General features: G+C 38.3%; 1 protein-coding gene across 1 annotated transcript in view; it reads left to right on the top strand.

Annotated features, from left to right (window-relative positions):
- Positions 1–13,617, top strand: part of LOC110042041 (serine/threonine-protein kinase mig-15-like) — a 22,123-nt gene extending 8,506 nt beyond the window's left edge. Inside the window, exons 13-34 of the mRNA XM_020747373.2 lie at positions 154–241; positions 1,574–1,664; positions 2,233–2,300; positions 2,468–2,511; positions 3,003–3,148; positions 3,268–3,320; positions 3,664–3,728; positions 5,054–5,152; positions 5,527–5,727; positions 6,109–6,172; positions 6,268–6,333; positions 6,482–6,559; positions 6,690–6,757; positions 7,237–7,309; positions 7,406–7,506; positions 7,911–8,004; positions 8,460–8,518; positions 9,068–9,110; positions 9,459–9,494; positions 9,617–9,697; positions 10,072–10,211; positions 11,391–13,617. Coding sequence (XP_020603032.1) covers positions 154–241; positions 1,574–1,664; positions 2,233–2,300; positions 2,468–2,511; positions 3,003–3,148; positions 3,268–3,320; positions 3,664–3,728; positions 5,054–5,152; positions 5,527–5,727; positions 6,109–6,172; positions 6,268–6,333; positions 6,482–6,559; positions 6,690–6,757; positions 7,237–7,309; positions 7,406–7,506; positions 7,911–8,004; positions 8,460–8,518; positions 9,068–9,110; positions 9,459–9,494; positions 9,617–9,697; positions 10,072–10,211; positions 11,391–11,474 — 1,842 coding nt within the window. The 3' untranslated portion in view covers positions 11,475–13,617. The remainder of the gene's footprint in view (positions 1–153; positions 242–1,573; positions 1,665–2,232; positions 2,301–2,467; positions 2,512–3,002; positions 3,149–3,267; positions 3,321–3,663; positions 3,729–5,053; positions 5,153–5,526; positions 5,728–6,108; positions 6,173–6,267; positions 6,334–6,481; positions 6,560–6,689; positions 6,758–7,236; positions 7,310–7,405; positions 7,507–7,910; positions 8,005–8,459; positions 8,519–9,067; positions 9,111–9,458; positions 9,495–9,616; positions 9,698–10,071; positions 10,212–11,390) is intronic.
- Positions 13,618–13,835: the final 218 nt, after the last annotated feature.

The raw sequence follows: 13,835 nt of genomic DNA, 5'->3' as shown, positions 1-13,835 counted from the left end.
TTGATTTTACCTGCCTGGTTTGACCATCCAGCGAAAAGTTTTTCTTTCCTATGAAAACCTGCTGCCCTCCTGCTGAAAACGTTAATGAAACCCCTGACACCATGACAATTATTTTGTTTTGGGTGGGTTAATTGTATTTTACTTTGATTGCAGCATGAATTTATTCGCGATGCAAGGTCTCATGAAAGGAAAATTAGGATTGAACTGAAAGATTTCATTGATAGGATGAAAAAGAAGAAAGGTTGGTGTTTGATTTGTTATTTGAAACTACTATGATTATCTGTTGAGTAAGGCACGATGGAAGTTTGGTGACAAAGTTTTGGCCTCAAAATTACAGTGTGGTCGCAGGCAACTTAGCTCGTTTCCATTGGTAACAAAATCAACAGCTGTGCATCACTTGTCGCATTGCCTACAATTTTGTGCGCTTTGCTGCCAATATGATGTGAAAGGCCAACAAGTTGCCGGAGCCAGTTGCCCATGACAACAGTGTGATATTAATGTTAAAACCTGGTGACCAAACTTTGTCGTACCTTACTCAACTAATAATCATAGTAGAATGTCTAAGGGCACTCACGTTCAAAGCACACTGACTTTAAATTTTAATGCGAATCCTCAGTTTAACCATTTATGCTGAGAATTAAATCTCACTGTTTGTGGATGAAAATGGATACAATTGTATATAGATATAGTTTTTACATTTTGATTGTGATTCATGCTACTTTGGACTACTTACAGCACTGGTTACTGGTAGGCCACTTACAACAGTAATACAAAGTTCTACTTAACCTTGTGACAATACTGATACGTTTGCGGTCCCTTACAGTGGGATTACTTTTACAGTACTTACAATATGATCTGATTACAGATGCTAGTTTACAATACTGCAACTTACAGTGCTTGCTCTACGATATGATTACTTATTGTACTAAGTAGGATAGAGAGAGAGGGAGAGAGACTTTATTTAAGGAGGGTTGACACTTAATAGCCAAAGGCTAATAAACTTGTGGCCCTCAGGAAACAAAGTTACAAACCTAATGAAAAATGAACAATAATATGAATACAAATATACATTATAATAAAAATTATAAACCTTAAATTATGAGAGACGTGCATAGTTGAATTACAATAATATTTAAAACTTGAGTTAAATTTAGATGTAAATAGATATAAAAGCTAAATCCTAAAATAGTCTAAATGTTGCTGCGCTGCGAAAATCGTTTCATAAATAAGTAATCGTAGAGCAAGTATTGTACAGCAAGCATCATAAGTCTTACGATACTACTACTTACACTACTTACAATATATAATTCATTACTTACAATAAAATGTGATGAGTACTTACAGATAGTTATATATTTATATTTAAAACGATACAATATCGATAGGTTGTCTAGCAGACAGGTGGCAACTGCAAGAATTATGTAAATCGGCAAGAAGATGATATTGTCTTGATGTGTCTCCAAATTCTCGTAATGGATATTTAAAAAAATGAGTAATTCAGTAAGGGGAATTTATTTTTTGAGCTTAGTATTGAAAGGATTGGATGATGAATTTTTGTGCTCTTTGTTTGTAGCTCCTCCTGATCATGAAGAAGAGTATCAATATTCTGGCAGCGAGGAGGAAGATGAACAGTTGTTAGCAGGAATGATTGCTGAGGAAATGGGGTGAGAAGCTGTAAAATTGGACATTTAGACAATCAAATTAGAATTAAGAGACCTGATATATTAAATGAGTCAGTGATATAACTTCATTGCATTAGCTGAGCTGAGTTGTGTTATCATGCCATCTTATTGGGTGTGGAAAAAATAAAAATTATGGGGAAATATTTGGGGAAAAATGCCGAAAAATGCTTTGATTATGCAAAAAACACATTGGATTATGCCCATTACATAGGCATGGATTAGGGCTACCATGATGCCGTTGGTATATATCCGCTGTCACTTGTCATAAAAGGAGCTCAGTCGTGGTATTTTGAGATATTTTGGCTACTATTTAAATTGAAGGAAAACTGAAAATAGCAATTTACCAAGATAGGAAAACACCTAACAGATAATAGTAAAGTACAAGGAAATGATGGATGGTTAAGGATGGAGAAGGTTAACATGGATTTCAAATGACAAACTTGAAAAATTTAGGCTTAACTTTTCAGGATGCCAAAAGGTGATGTCCTCTTGTCCTTAAAGACAATGAATTGTATGTTACAAAACTGATGGTTTCTTTCCTTTCATTTAGCATTGTAAATGTCCAGTCAACACTTAGAAGAAATCTGACTCTTATGCAAGGAGGGACTTTTGGAAGAGGTGAATCTATCAAAACACATGAATGATTACCTTGGAAGGCTATAACTATGCAATGATTAGTTGATACTGGTTTGTTTATCAATAATTCAATCATTCTGACTCAATGTTTGTGAATATCTGTAAGTTGTTTATTTGTGATGACGTTTATTTTGTGTTAAATGTTTCAGGGAATAATTACCCACCAAGGAGGACAAGTAGTGGAAGCAGCCCTGTAAGTAAATAAATGTCTATTACATGTATATTATTAGAAATTAGGTTATGAGCTTGAGATTTCTATTGCGTGATAGTTGACATGGGGGCAGCCCGAGTCAACTATCAGTTGTTCAAAACGTTATATGAATCCTTTTCACAGACACCTCGAAAACGCCAAGAAGTGTCGCAAGTTTTTCCACAAGTACACACTGTTAGGCTACTGACTATCTACACAACAGAATAGATATAGTGAGAAGTGTAGCCAATCAGAGAACAGCATTTGTGATAGAAGGCTTGCAGATTTCTACTAAAATAAAAATATAAACTATTGAGATGGTTATTTACAATGGCTGTTACACATTTGAGGCAAGAAAGACACGTTTCAAGCATCATTGGGATAATGAAATAATAAAATACAATGTACTAAGGAAGATGAGTTTTAAGTTTTATACATTCTTACAAAATGTCATTTGATTTATGACTTTGGTATGCCATTTGTGATCTTGGCAGGAAATGAATCAGAACCACGCCCCACTGCAGCACATGGGTGCAACTGGTGGGTATGACAACGATGTATTTCTGGACACCAGTGTCGACAGCTTCATGACATTACAAAGCGAGGACACTATTCCAGCATCCAATCATTCACGTCATCGGTAAGCGGTTTTCATCTCATGCAATGAGTAGATTTAGAAGAATTTTTGTCGATGTAATTTTTGTGCTTATTGCTTGAATCTTGAGTGGGATCCATCTTAATATGTTTGACTGTTTTCAGGTCTGCATCTGCAGATGCACAACAAGATGGGGAACTTACATTGAGACCACAAAGTAAGTTCGACAATAAAATGGTGTACACAGCAAATGGTGTAAAAGTTGTTACATTAGCCTGAAATATCAGCAGCTGTTCCTTTGCCCCGATGAAGCAATATTGTTACTAACAGTTGAGGTGAAATGCACAAAGAACCTCAGCATGTTACTGTTAAGATACACTACATTGTGCAACAAAATATTTGCCAAACACTGTGTGATTAGTTATGATTAGTGCTTAGAGGTAAGACACTGACTATTTGAAGCGCTTGTTTTCCAAGTTGTTGAGTGAATTAGGTGCATACATGTATTTGTGTTGTGTGGTACTGTGTTAAGTTTCTCATAACATTGGTTACTCCATCAGATCAAGATGGTGATGAGGATGACTATAATACCATGGTGGTGAAAGAAGATGACAACGAATCAGTAGTAAGCAACTCTATGTCCTAAGGGCTTGATAAGATTTACCTCATTAGCCATCAAACTTGGGGAGATCGCTAAATCCCGCAGGGAAACTCGAGAAAGTTTTACATGGGGAGGCTCCACCCTGAGGTCCAACCCCTTACCCTTTTGTATACCATTTTGACAGAAAAGTTACCCCTTTTCAATACCTTTAATTGAAAAAGGTGCCCCTTTCACATACCTGCTTAAGAAGGCTGCATCCCTACACCCTTGGAATGAATTTAATGAACAATATAATGGGAGAACATCAAGCATTACCAGAAGAGATGTTAACCAAAAAACAAGTACTGTTTGTTCAGCTCATGTTGTGGCAGGAGTTAAGATACTCTGATTTCCCTACCCTTCCTTAAGTTGTAAAATCCCTACCCTTTAACCTGAAGCCTGAGAAAGATAACTCTTTTGGGCGGAGCCTCCCTGAGTAGGCCATTAAAGGGAGTGCCCTCCCCACTACCCGGGCTCTAAATATCTTGGGAACAGGGAACATGTGTTGTGGAGAACTGATGTAAATATTTAAGTTTCTGGAAACTTCTAGAATGTCAAGTCACGCAATATTTGTGCCAGAATCTTCTACTGTCACGCAATGGAACATTTTAGAACATTGTACCGAATGATGTAATGATAATGTAATGTTACATAAATAGAAGCTCTAAGAATGTTCTAGAATGTTTGTTAAACGTATATAAAGAGTCAGCTAGGTAGTATAGATTGCTCCGTGAGTTCTCGGCAGAGACCGAGAGAAGAAACTATAGAGCTCTCGTTAGTTCTCGGCAGAGTCCGAGAGAAGAAGCTATAAAGTTCCCAGTTAGTTCTCGGCAGAGACCGAGTGGAAAAGCTGTAGAGTGTTATTGCTGTTGTAAAAGCTATTGAGGAACTTTGTTTAAGGTCAAGTGGACCGTAAGGAGATTTCTCTGAAGACATCGAGATTTGTTGTGAGTTCATGTCAGTGGTGACTAAAGTTTAGCAGTAGGCTTAACTTAGTTTAGTAGTAGATTGTATTGTTTAGAAATCGCTCCTTTGTGGCTAAGATTATATTACGTATTGTTAAATAAATAAGTTGGGTTCGTAGAAGAGTTTCGTAGTATATCTTTCTGGCGGTCAAGCGATACCGTAACAACATGTTAGACGTTTTCGGTCAATCGTCTTAAAACTAGTGGCTACACATTTCACAGTCTGTAAATAGACTCCATTACAGCATTCACATCTAAGGATATTGTTTTCTCTATTAGTATTAGTTTCTAAATTTATATATCTGTTGATTTTTTGAAAAGAACTTTTTTTACTTTTATTATCAGTCTAGTGCATCGACTGCCAGCATTGGTGAAGCAAATGTCCCTACCCGACCCCTCACAAATAACTTGCCAGATGTCCTTCCTACACAGCAACAAGTTAAGGTATGGCAGATGGGAGGGGTGGTTAGTGACAGAGAGAGTTAGGGTAATTATTAAATTTTCTAAACAACTCCTTTGAAAGAACGTCATGTTACGTTGTCGTTACCAACGTTATGTTAGGTTTCCGTTACCAATGTTATGTTAGGTTTTCGTTACCAACGTTATGTTAGGTTTTCGTTACCAACGTTATGTTAGGTTTTCGTTACCAACGTTATGTTAGGTTTTCGTTATGAACGTTATGTTACGTTTTCGTTATAAACGTTATGTTACGTTTTCTTTGCAAATGTTATGATACGTTTTCGTTAGGAACGTTTTGTTTTGTTTTTGCCAAATGTGTTAATCATCTTGTTTATTCCTGACTATATTTTGTTTTTCAGAAATCGCCAAAATCTCCTGATCGTCGAAAGTCCTCTGATGAATCCATCGCGTCATCATTTGTGGCTCAAGACCCTAAAAAGGACAGGAAGTTTTCCAAACAACGGAGCTTTGGTTTTGGTCGGCCATCACAAGCTCCTTCTGAGGTGTCGGTCAACTTAACGCCTGACAGGGCTTCAAATGCTAATCTGGATGACTTGGCAGTAAGTCGAGCACTTGAGTAAAGTTGAAAACCTAGGCAGAAGAGTACTTTTTGCCGTGTTTACAAAGCCTCGTCTAGACACGAGGGGTTTGGGAGAATTCGAGAGAGTTATGCAAACCTGAGACATCTTCGAGGGTTTGCATAGCTTTCGAGAATTCTCCCAGCCCCCCTGAGTGTTCAGATGAGGCTATGTAAACAAGGAAAAAGTGCTCTAATGCTTTTATAAATTATTTCTCAAAAATGCGCGCGAATCTAAAACGTCACAACCGTGTTTAGATACTCTCATCTAAACACACCTACCGACCAATGAGAGCGCGCGTAGTATCTCAGTTATTTTATAATTATTTATATTCGTTGAAAATTCATGTCTGTTTACCTTTAGATGCCACAGATCAGAAAGTACAAATACAAATTCCGTACAGAAATCCTGTGTGGAGCTCTTTGGGGTAAGATGGTGTGGTAATGCGACATTTATTTTTGCACGGAATGTAATGCCCTGTGAGTGACATAAAAGAGGTGCTAATTCGTTCCAATTTTGTAGGTGTTAATCTTATTGTTGGTACAGAAAATGGCTTGTATCTGTTGGACCGCAGTGGTTATGGAAAAGGTAAATACTCAGCATTGACTTACAAATGCTACATCCATTGTGCATCTTTAGATGAGGTCTATTTACATGTAACACATTTCCATTTCGTCAGGTTGCGATTTTTAATTTATGTACAAAGTCGGTGATTAGTTTGTACTTTTTTGGTCAGTTTTTCAGCTGATTTCCAGGCGCAGATTTCAGCAGATTGACGTTCTAGAAGGAATAAACGTACTTATTTCCATCAGTGGTAAGGAATCAATCTCTATACTTTTCATTGAGCGATCATTTGAGCTTCCATTTGGTGTTTAGTTTTGGAGAAATTTCTCAGTTTTGTTGGTGTTTGAAAAATTTCAATCGTTCCTGTTTTTCTCCCCTAGGCAAACAGAACAAACTCCGTGTGTATTACCTATCATGGTTGAAAGCCAAGATTCTAAAAGGAGAAGAGGTATAGAAACGTCATCTTAGGCCCTGTCCACATCACGCAGAGGAATTTTAAAACGCAACTTTATCTCTCCGGTTAGACCTACCGTCCACACTAAACCGTCACGAAAACGTAGCTTTTCGAGAACGCTCTTCAAACCGGAGGAATTTGAAAACGCCGGCTTTTCGTTTTTGTTCGGACGGAAAACATTTTGAAAACGGATCTTTTCGAAAACGATGGCGTCACAATAATCATGTGATTTGCCTGACCGAGGTTTCCTCAAACACAAATCCAAAATGACCGCTGATTGTTTGGTTTTTCAAATTCCTTCGGCGTAGTGTGGACGGAAAACATTTGATGCGTCAGTTTTCGGAGTGAAAACTCCGTTTTCAAATTCCTCCGGCGTAGGGTGGACGACTAATTTTGATTTGTCCGTAATGAACCAGAAACTTATTCCCTTCATCAAAACGATATTGTGAATTAACTGCTCTATTTGTTTATAGGCTGACCATCACCGAAGACAGAGAGGTTACACAACGGTGGGTGATCTAGAGGGATGTGTTCACTACAAAGTTGGTATGGAAACTCTTTCTTTATTGTTTATCTTGCCATAACGCAACAAAGCTCCCGAAAGAAAAAGGAACATTGATTAATCTTTCCTTTGTATTGCAGTAAATTTTCACCGCATAAAATTTCTTGCTATTGCAACGGAGGACAAGATTGAAGTTTATGCTTGGGCCCCGAAACCTTATCACAAGTTCATGGCTTTTAAGGTGAGTAGAGTTTTTCTTGGAAATCTTTTGCGAGCAGTTTTTACATCGTCTGAGACATGTATACATGCAATCAGTGCCTTGCGCGGAAAAGTATGTTGCCCTTGAAAAACGCGGGAAAAGCCTCGTTAGCGAAGTCACGTGTGATTTTGTTTTGCACCTGATTGGAGCTTACAGAGGCCAGTCTTTGTTTTGATTGATTAGACCGCGTTCAGTGGACGAGACCTGTTTTTGACCAATTAGAGCTTGGCAAACGAAAACTAAACAACAATTGGAAAAAAATTGCGGGTAAAATTACTCTGCTGAAGTAAAGGTTTGTCTAACTGAGAATGCCAAACATGTTGGTTTTACCTGGTTAAGCACGTTATATGTTTTACTTCAGTGGATAATATCGTTTTATTCTGCAGTCATTCCCGTCCTTGGTCCAGAGACCGCTGATGTTGAATGTGACGATAGAGGCGGAAAACAGCAAACTGAAAGTTTGTTATTCCTCTGACATAGGTAAGACAACTGCTGTGCGCCAACTGCTGTGCTTAGCGAATTAACGAACCATTCATCTGCTGTGCTGAGAACTGTAACAAACGTCATTTAAAGAGCTCAGTCACGGCATTTTGAGTTATTTTGGCCACGTACAAAATTAACTTTAAATTGAAGGAAACCTGAAAATAATCGTTTACTAAGATACAAAAACACCAAAGAGATGATAATAAACCATAAAGGAACAAGGATGGTTAAGGATGGAGAAGATTAACACGGATTACAAACGACGAACTGGAAAAATTTAGGCTTTAAGATGTACAAACCGTGACGTAGCTCCTTTCAGCATTGCAACAAAAGCGTTTGAGCAAACTCAATTCCTCAATCCAAACCCAACCAAATTCTCCTTACTCGTGTATGGAAGTTGAGGGGCACCAGTGAAGAGAACTTGTGTGTTGATACTCATGTTTGTGTTGTAGGTTTTCATGCTGTGGACTTAGACTCGGCCTCAGTTAACGATTTGTTTATCCCAAGTCAGGTAGGTTTAATGATAGGGTTTTTAGGAATTTGCTCTGTTTTTTGTTGTACCTCCCAATCTCATGAACGAAAAAAAGAGCCCCTCTTTAAACGGTAAAGCTGCGGTGGGTCAAGTAATATATCAAACACGAAAGACAGTGTTTCATCGGGATATCCAAACACCGAGAAGAGAGTTGAAAATGCGACGCGCAGGGGAGTATTTTTGACGAAATTCGAGGTGTTTAAATAGCCGATGAAACACCGTCTCGATTGTTTCATATATCTTCTCAATCGAAACAAAAACTAAGGAGTAAACGGAGAAGTAAAATCGTCAAAATCTGTGCTAATTGAGACCGGGTATTCAAACCTCCTTCACGGTTGTGATTTTCTTTGTTTTAACGTGATGAATTAGTAATGAGTTTGAGGACGAAAAGTACCAGTTCCATTTTGGCGTGTTTGTATGTCGTTTTATCGTCGGATTTTACCTCAAAAAATTCAAGTCGATGTTCCTGATACTATTTTGTAATCTTTTAAACTGTTTATTATTATCATTATTGCTTACGTTTTACAGCTTCAAGAAAAGTTACAGCCACACGCCATTATTCCCTTACCGAGTAAGTATTTGGGTGAATTATGGAAAGTCAACGTCAGTGTTCGAGCGGTTTTCAATTGAGTGTCATAAAACCAAAACCAAAGGAATCACTCAAGCCAATCACAAAGGACACAGACAATACAGTGAATCAATCAAAACTCGAAGCAATTACATGCTGCTGACGCAAAGCGCGGGAAAACGTGTGCGAACGAGTCAATAATGGTTTTGGTTTTACTTCTGATTGGATAAAAAACTGGTGCAAACCTAACTACTTCTCGACACTCAAAATGAAACCGCTCTATAAGTAATAAATAAGGGTAATAGGGTTCAAAGTGAACGACTGTATGTAACTGTCTTCATTCTACTTCAGGTTCGAGTGGTTTGGAACTTCTTTTGTGTTTTAACAGTAAGTACAAACCGTCATTCTAAATAGTTTAAATTCTGCTGACGAGTTCAACTACATTGTATTAAATCGTTTAGTAAAGGAAACTTTAATTACGAATTTTAATATTTGTAAATTTCATTTAGATGAAGGCGTTTATGTCAATACCAACGGAGAGCTGGTGAGACATGCTGTGTTACAATGGGGAGAAACTCCTTACGCTATCGGTGAGTTTATGATCTAGTCTTTCTTGCGACTCAAAGCTATTCAGGGAGACTTTTCTAGTTATTTCCAGTGTTTCTGTTAGTTTTGCTTTGTATCTTTTAGCGGTTTTCGAAAGTGTACGGTATGTGCTTGGAACGTAGATGTTACCTCCAGTCTTAGCCTTTGAGGTGCTCAACCCAAGACAAAAAATTGTGGTTTTTCTCGCTTTTACCGTCGGGAAACTGGGAGCATGTGCACCCGTTCGTAGGGGTGGACAAATCATGCCTACACCAGATCACCCAACCCAACCCCCCTAAGTCAAATAGTCCAACCCATCTCTTAGTTGCATTCAGCAGTTGCCGACTCATCGTTTATATTTGTGCAACTGTGATTTTAGCTCATATAGGCTCTGGACAGATCATGGGTTGGGGAGAAAAGGCCATCGAGGTCCGTTCTGTGGAGACGGGTCTTCTAGACGGTGTTTTTATGCACAAAAGAGCTCAGACGTTTAGATTTCTCTGTGAGAGAAACGAAAAGGTTAGTATCTGCACTTAGCACTAGGCTTCATCGACCTAAGGGTCGTCACGCGACACAGTCACGCACCTAAGGGTTGTCACGCGACACAGTCACGCTCAAACTAAACTTGTAACATTTAAACGTTGTTGGCAGTGCCATGCTGTCTTCATCTCATTCTGCATCATGCTCTCCTTGGTAAACAATGGGGACTCGAGAGTGTTTTTTTTTTGTCCTTGATTTTTAACCACGAAGTATTCTTTCTGTGTTCCCCCGGTCAAACCCCCAGATATAGCATGACATCCGTCGTGAAAGACCCTATTGGGGGAGGGGACATGACAGTATTCTTAGGACGAGACCAAAATGATCTCCTTTACAGGAACTCAGTCGCGGTATTTTGAGTTGTTTGGCTACATACAAAATTACCTTCAAATTAAAAGAAACCTGAAAATAGTAGTTGACTAAGATAGGAAAACAACAAAGAGATAATAATAAAGCATAAAGGAACAAGGATGGTTAAAGTGCCACTATGATGAAATTCTCGATATCCATTTCTTTACATTTTCGTACACATTAGGTATTTCCTAGATATCTTGCCAAATTTCAATTTTCTACGAACATTAAAACTCGTGGTTTTTGGACCTTAATTTCCGAGAATTTACGGCCGCCATTAGTTTTCCTTGTTCCAAGTCTTGGTTGAAAATTTGAGAAAATGACGTCATTTTCTCAAAAATACCGCACGGGTTGAAATTATGATAACAATTAATGTAAAAAATTGCAGGAATATATGAGCCAAAGTTTTTGTTACTCTTCATGCGAATTGCCGTGCTAATTGTTATTATAATTTCAACCCGTGTGGTATTTTTGAGAAAATGACGTCATTTTCTCAAATTCTCAACCAACACTTGGAACAAGGAAAATTAATGGCGGCCGTAAATTCTCGGAAATAAAGGTCCAAACGGCATGAGTTCTAATGTCCGTAATAGATTGAAATTTGGCAAGAAATCTAGGAAAGACCTATTGTGTGCGAAAATGTAAAAAAATGGGTATGGAGAATTTGATCATAGTGGCACTTTAAGGATGGAGAAGATTAGCACAGATTGCAAACGACGAACTTGAAAAACTTAAGCTAAACTTTTCAAGATGCGCAAACCGTGACGTAGCTCCTTTAATCCTGTTGTACTTCTTTTTTATTGTGTTTAGGTTTTCTTTTCTTCTCGGTCGAGTTCAAGCGGCCAGATATACTTCATGACGCTAAGCAAAACGTTTAAGAACTTTGGTTACTGACAGTGACACAAACTCACTTCGGCGAAGGAAGTAAAACTACAGGAAGATGAAAATGAGTGATAGAAGTACAGTGGAGAAGTGGTATCCATTGAGATATCCCGCTGAAGACAAAGCGAATCACTAGTATGTCCCTGATCTACCAGAAGCAACGCGCAGTTTTCGGGATGACCCTCGAGATGACCCTCGGGATGACCCTCGGGATTTCAAGAATGAACAAGCTAACGCCGATTTCTTTAGTGGCTGCTGTGGTACCGAATATTATACGTTGAACTTTTGTGATAAGATTAAGTCTCAAGTTAACGGTTACGTTGTAGTAACAAGTTTGGAGGGTTGAGCTTAATGATGGTCTGGTGAAGTAAAAAGAGATTGTGGCTTCCTTCGAGAGAAAGAATTTCTCCAAAAACGGCTTTGAAAGTGTGTTTGTGTACTCAACAAGTTATATCTGTATAAAACATTGCTTTTTTTATCCGTGTAAATAGTCTGCGTTTGATTGCTTTCTCGCTGTGTGGCTTCACAGTTGATTAGGTAATTTATTTAGAACGCTTACTTACGTGTGATGTAAATGAAATTTTCGATCAGGGCAACAAGTGGCCGTGTTAAGGTGGCTCCCTAGAGTATTTACGAACACCCTCCTTATAGAGCGCGAGTTAGAAAAGGAAACTTAGTTAATTTCTCTTAAAATTTTCCCTGGAGAGATTTACTAGTATGGTTGCTGTTAAAATAAAGCTTATTTTTTCGTTGTCAATTTGTGGATTAAGTCCGTTACCATGGCAACATCTCTAATGACAAGCAGATATATTCCTCATTTTGGTCTGAACTTCTTAATATTTATAATTTACTTCTGTGAAATTTTTTCATACTTTGCCACATCATGGAAATGATATTGCCTGACATTTTCAATTGGTAAAATGTCAAAGTTGTTCAGATGGTTTTTCCAATATTCTTTTATTTGTCATTAATAATAATAATAATCTTTATTGTGGAAACTTCTTCTAAATATAATAGATTAGCTCAGACAGATTTTAACAAAAATAGGGTATTTGATAGGAATTGTATGTGGTTACAACTGAGCCAAATTTAAAAAGAATTCACCGAAGGAAACGCGAGAAAATTCACTGTCAGTTTTGCTTTTTGTGCTCATGTTGACGTCGTAAAATCGAAAAACACTTACGTTTTCCTTTGAGCGCGCGCAGATTACTTGATTTTTCGTCCTATGCGCGCGTGCAATCGTAAAACTATAGGGAGCCACCTTAAATTGAACATGGGTCGAGACTGGGGTAGTTGTGTATAAGTCAGCGAGGCTGTGATGTAGAGAAATGTTTGAAATATAACTTTTATTTAGATTGTCAAAAACATACTATTCAAAAGCTGGTCTCTGTGTATCACAAGCCTATGTACTAACAATACGAGCGAAGAGTTTTAATCATGCTAAAACTGGACGAGAGCACAAATCGACGGAGACGGGGGTGGTGGGGCGTTGTTCGCACGAACGCTTGCTGTGGAGGCTATTGTCTTGCAAGAACGACGTCTTTTTCAACCCCAACATAACCATGCAAATTCCCTTCACTAGCCGCCATACATTTTTCGTGGCACTATGTGGGAGAATTTAATTGTATATTGGGGATCAGTTCCTCGTTTCATGGTGTTAGTTGGCTGGTTACAGTTTTGTGTTGAAATAGCGCGCAATTTACTAGACTCATTTATTTACATCAAAAAGGTAGGCACCTCAAATAGATTGATAAATTGGATTACAAAGGACGGCGTGTTTTCAACGACTCAAAACGAGCTGGTTTCACTACCGTAGCCGACCTTTCATGTACTAAGATCACAAACCGTTCTTATAGAACCGTTGAAAGCTCTTGCTAGTTCTTACATGTAAAAGTCACCCACACTCACCTCGGCATTTCCTAGAACTTTGGTCCACGCGTGACGGAATACAGATTGCAAAACAACAAGTTGAGTCGAGAAAGATTTGACGAAAGTTTCAGCAGTAAGTGTGATAATTAACAAAACAGCTAGTAATTTTAGTTCCTTAATAACTGTGCATTCCTCTCATAGACGCCATGGCCTTTTCATGATAGCATTCAGTAGATGTGAGATTGCTGATGTACCATGTTTTCTAATAAAAGCAAACCTACAGTGACTGTCGTGTCACCATTGTTGGTTTTAATGTTGTGATGTTGGCACTCAGTTCTTGTGGGCCTCAGACCGCCACCGAACCTCGTCCTCGTAACTCCAGCTTAACGTCTCTATTCCTGCCACCTGGAAATGACACACTTTTCGCGAGGGCAGTTTCTTATGCTTAACCCCAGAAATGGGCCTCAGCGATACAAACAGCACATGACGCATACATTCATGTAA

The sequence above is a fragment of the Orbicella faveolata genome, unplaced genomic scaffold (genome assembly GCF_042242905.1).
Source record: "Orbicella faveolata isolate gen_17 unplaced genomic scaffold, um_ofav_v1 contig_25, whole genome shotgun sequence".
Classification (NCBI taxonomy): Eukaryota; Metazoa; Cnidaria; class Anthozoa; order Scleractinia; family Merulinidae; genus Orbicella; species Orbicella faveolata.
Note: the sequence above shows the minus strand (reverse complement) of the source record. Positions and strands in the feature narration are given on the sequence as shown.